Here is a 4,559-nt window from a genome sequence, read left to right on the forward strand (position 1 = left end):
AGTGGGCAACGAGCTTAAAGCCCCTGATGGCTCTGGGTGCTGACTCTCACCAGTGGCTATGGATGAAGTCACAGGCGATTTTCAGCCAGCGCCGGTCTTGCTGATTCTTATATTGTATTTCTGGAGACAGTAGATTTTGCTTGCTATTCTTGTTCTTATTGTTGGAAATGTTGAAGTGCTGATTTTGGTGGTGTCTGTTGCTATAAATTAACTTCTGAGTATTGCTTTTGCTGTGTTCCAAAGATTTTAGTATGTGTGTTTTCAGTCTCATTTGTTTCAAGAAGTTTTAAAATTTCTTTTATGCTGCTAATCCAGAGGTCATACCTCCTGGCAGTTCAAAGCCACCAGCAGCACCTCCAGAGAAGATGTGTATTCTCATCCTGTGTGGTTTCCAGCCTCACAAACCCACTGGAGGGAGGGTCAGTTATGAGTCAGTTCCAGTTCAATGACAATGAGTTGAGTATGACCTAGTAGTATTCAAGCAGGGTGCTAGTTTTCATATACTAGATCCTCCATCCATCTTCCTGTTGTTGATCTATAATTTTATAGCATTGTAATCTGAGAAAAAGCTTTGTAGTATTGTGATGTTTTTAATTCACTGGGCTTGCTTTGTGGCCTCACGTATGGTTTATTCTGGAGAATGTTCCATGTGCACTGGAGAGGAAATCTAAATTACACACTTGTTGGATAGAGTATTATATGTTTAGAAGCTCAAGGTGGTTAATTATATCTTATTGAGTTTCATTCTAGTTTTCTCATCCCTCATTGAAAATGGTATGTTGAAGTCTCCTACTATTATTGTGGGGTTGTCTGTCTCTCTCTTCAAATCTGTTAAATATATCTTATAGCTCTGTCACTGAGTGTGTAGATATTATAGTTATATCCCCTTGTTCAAGTGACCCTTTGATCATTATATAAAGCCCTTCCTTGTTTCTAACGCTGGTTTTTACCTTAAAGTATATTTTATCAGAAATTTATATTAGTACTCCTATTTTTTTTTTGATCGACAGTTTGCTTGATAATATTTTTCCAGTTTTTTATTCCTAAGCTTTGGTCCTTGTGTCCAAGGTGTCTCTTATTATCGATGGATCATGTTTTCTTATCCAAGAGAGCTCTGGCAATGTAGTCCTGAGGGAGGTGCACTGTTAACCCCAAAATAGCGCCTCTCTTGCATCTCAGATCCACCAGGTGCACCTCAGGAGAAGAATTGGCAATTTCCTCCTGTGTGATTTATGGCCTCTGAAAACTCACTGAAGGGTCAGTTATTAATCCATTTCAATTCAACAACAATGAGTTTTCTTAGCCATTCTACTACCCTCTTTCTTTTGACTCATGCACTGAATCAATTCACACTCATTGTAGTTAATGATGAATGACTCTTACAGTAGCTGTAACAACAGGCTTCAGCACAGTGGAGATGGTGTGAACGGCACAGGAAAAGGCAAGGTTGTTCATAGGGTCATGCTGAGTCATCGTGTACACGATGGCACCAAACAATAACAGAATGACTTTATTGCTATCTTTTTTTTCTTTTTAAAAAATTTTATACTGATTTATTTACAAAGTTTGAATACATTGTTTTTTCACAAAGGATCCTTCCCATTCTGCACTCTTTTTTTTTTATGGTAGTATTAATTTCTTTGTTCCATCTACTTTTCTGTGCTGAGTTTATTTTGTGTATGGCTTTCCTAATTATTTCCTTCTTTGCCATTGTCTCACTGTGTAGTAAGTATGATTTTCTTCTTTCTGATTTGTTGTTGAGATTTATTAATTTTTTAGAAGGCAATCCTACAAGTTACTATTTTGTTTCCAAGTCTAAAGCAGTTTTTTAATCTTGAAATAAACCATGGTTGTCATTTTTTCCTGGAGCAAACTGCCTCATTTTCTTCCGTGCAGCAGGTGGAAGGTTTGAACTTCTGACCTTTTGGTTAACAGCTGAATTCTGTGAGCGTGGCACCATGCAGGCTCCTGTTCTTACAGCAGTGACTTGCAAACTTGTCCACACGTCAGATTCCCAGGAGAGCTTATTACAGCGGCGTGGGGCTGGGTGAGGACTTCATCTCTCTGGTGGCGTAGTCAGAAGAGCGTTGGTGCTGCTCAATCAAAGGTGGTGCCTTTCTGGAGGTTCAAAGCCAACACCACCTAAGCGGGAGAAAGATGGCACTCTCCTCCCACGGGATTTGGACTCTCTGGAAAACTACTGGAGGGTCAGCCATGAATCAGTTCTGACTGGGGAGTAATGAGTGAGTGAACAAGACTCTTCTCGAGTCACAGGCACTGAGGCTGCTGGTATGAATCTCTATCCTCAGAAGCTTTTAGTCACTAATCATGCCATGTGTCAAATGCCCAAATCTCAAACCAAACTCACCGCCCTCACGCTGGTCCTGACTCAGAGTGACCTCCGTCCCACTTCCCAACATCAGGAATCTTTACAGGAGGGCATCTGGCTGGTGGGTTTAAACTGTCAACCTTTACAGTTAGTGTTCTCATATGCTACATATCACACCACCAAGCCAAAGGCAGCTTGGTAAGTGAAAGCAGTAAAAAGGAGGGATAACTGAGGTTGGGAGCCAAAACAGCACTTCTCAGTTCTTAGGGTACTAAGACGTGGGAAGGAATGAGGAGGGTTAATTTCTTATAATCCTTTAGAAAAGAAAGGAACAAAAACAAACCTGCGCAACCCAAATGCATTGCAGTCAAGACCAGCTCATAGCTGACCCTTCAGCGTGTTTTCAGAGGCTGTAAATCAAATGCGAGGAGACTGTCCATTCTCCTCTTGCAGAGGCCCTAGTGGTGGATTCGAACCCCGCACATGAGACGCAGTCTTTGGGTTAGCAGCTCAGTTCCCTACAGGCTAGGCCAAGAGACAGAGAAAAGGCGGCAAGACCTTTTCAGCTCACGGCCTTCCTGGTCTGTCCCTCCGCAGACAGCCAGGAGAACCGAGGGAGAGCTGAAGGAGGCAACAAGGCCCGCAAAGAGAGGACGGCCTTCACCAAGGAGCAGCTGCGCGAGCTGGAGGCCGAGTTCGCGCACCACAACTACCTGACGCGGCTGCGGAGATACGAGATCGCCGTGAACCTGGACCTCTCAGAGCGGCAGGTACGCCCCTGGCCCACCGTCTTCCTCTGTCCCCTCCATTCCCACCCTTCCTCTTTCCCTACTGGGGAGGTTTCCTTATCTCCTTGCTCTCACTAGTCCAGTGGTTCTCCGCGCTCTCCTCTCACCCTGCAGAGAATCACCTGGGAGATTTTAACCTCACCCATGCCCTGTTTCCACCCCTTGAGATTGTTCCTGGGTCTCAGGCAGGATTTAGCCACACAGCCAGCCTTAAAGCTGGTGAAATCACCAGAGGCGTTTGCTTCAGGAGCAGATTCTGGGGCCCACAGCTCCAGAGGGCAGTACTGTTGTAAGGTTGTATGGAACTGACAAGCGGCATTTCTAATAAATATTCCAGGTGATTCAGATGATAGCTCCTGGGCACACTTTGAGGAAAATCCCTTATTCAGACTCTAACATTGAGAACAATTTGCAGTGGTACATAAACTACCATATTTAGACTCAAAGGACTTAGATTCAAATCCTGCCTCTACTACTTCCTCACTCTGGGACCTCTGGGGCGTGTCCCTTGACCTCTCAGAGCTCCCATCTGTATAACGGGATCACAGTCCCAGTCGGCGGTTCAGAAGTGTGCATTCCAGAACTTTCTCACCTGAAAAGGCTTTATCCGTGTGCCGAACGGACACCCCGAAGGGCAGCTCTACTCTGTCATATAGGGCCAGTGTGCTTCGGCTCCATGACACGCAACCACAAAGGTGGAGTCTGATGATCCTCTGCTCCCAGATACTTGGGGAACAGGGAATGAGGGAGAAGGGGGAGGGGCCTGTGAAAGGGGGTGAGCTCAAAGAAGAGTGACTTTCAGAACCTATTTCCCTGACCCTCTGGGACTTGGCTTTACCTGGAGATGAGGAGACAGGTGTCTGGGACAATTTGAATGCTCTCCGTTTGCTGAGTTCCTAGACCTTTGGGGAATGGTGAGGGGCAAAGTAAGGGTCTCAAGCTAGGGTCCCCTGCTAGCGTGGGCATGACCAGAGGAGGGGGCACACTGACCCTGCGGTGACCAGACTCCTTTGCTTCCTCTCTCAGGTCAAAGTGTGGTTCCAGAACCGGAGGATGAAGTGGAAGCGTGTAAAGGGGGGTCAGCCCATCTCTCCGCATGGCCAGGACCCTGAGGATGGGGACTCTGCAGCCTCTCCAAGTTCAGAGTGAGAAGCATCATAGAGACAAAAAGACTGAGGACTGAACCTTCTACCCACTATCCCACCTGCACCCCAACTTTACCTTCTGCCCACCTGCCCAGGTCAGCCTCCCAGGTCGCCCAGTGACTCTTGGGTATGAAGCTGCCAGACATTTCCAGAGGCCCTGAAGTTTCCCAGAAAGCTCTGCTCAGCATTGCTTTGACTCAGCAGCTTGTTCCCCAGGACCTCTGCTTCCCACAGCTCTGTGGAATCGGACCAGCTCGAGGGACGTGGCCTCTTAGGGTCCTTCAACTGCCAACTCAC

At 46.3% G+C, this 4,559-nt stretch overlaps 1 protein-coding gene across 1 annotated transcript in view; it reads left to right on the forward strand.

Moving 5' to 3' along the window:
* Positions 1-4,312, forward strand: part of MEOX1 (mesenchyme homeobox 1) — a 29,189-nt gene extending 24,877 nt beyond the window's left edge. Inside the window, exons 2-3 of the mRNA XM_006897860.1 lie at positions 2,927-3,099; positions 4,144-4,312. Coding sequence (XP_006897922.1) covers positions 2,927-3,099; positions 4,144-4,266 — 296 coding nt within the window. The 3' untranslated portion in view covers positions 4,267-4,312. The remainder of the gene's footprint in view (positions 1-2,926; positions 3,100-4,143) is intronic.
* The last annotated feature ends 247 nt before the right edge of the window (positions 4,313-4,559 follow it).

This window comes from Elephantulus edwardii, unplaced genomic scaffold (assembly GCF_000299155.1).
Source record: "Elephantulus edwardii isolate Elephantulus edwardi_28Jun2011 unplaced genomic scaffold, EleEdw1.0 scaffold00216, whole genome shotgun sequence".
Taxonomy (NCBI): Eukaryota; Metazoa; Chordata; class Mammalia; order Macroscelidea; family Macroscelididae; genus Elephantulus; species Elephantulus edwardii.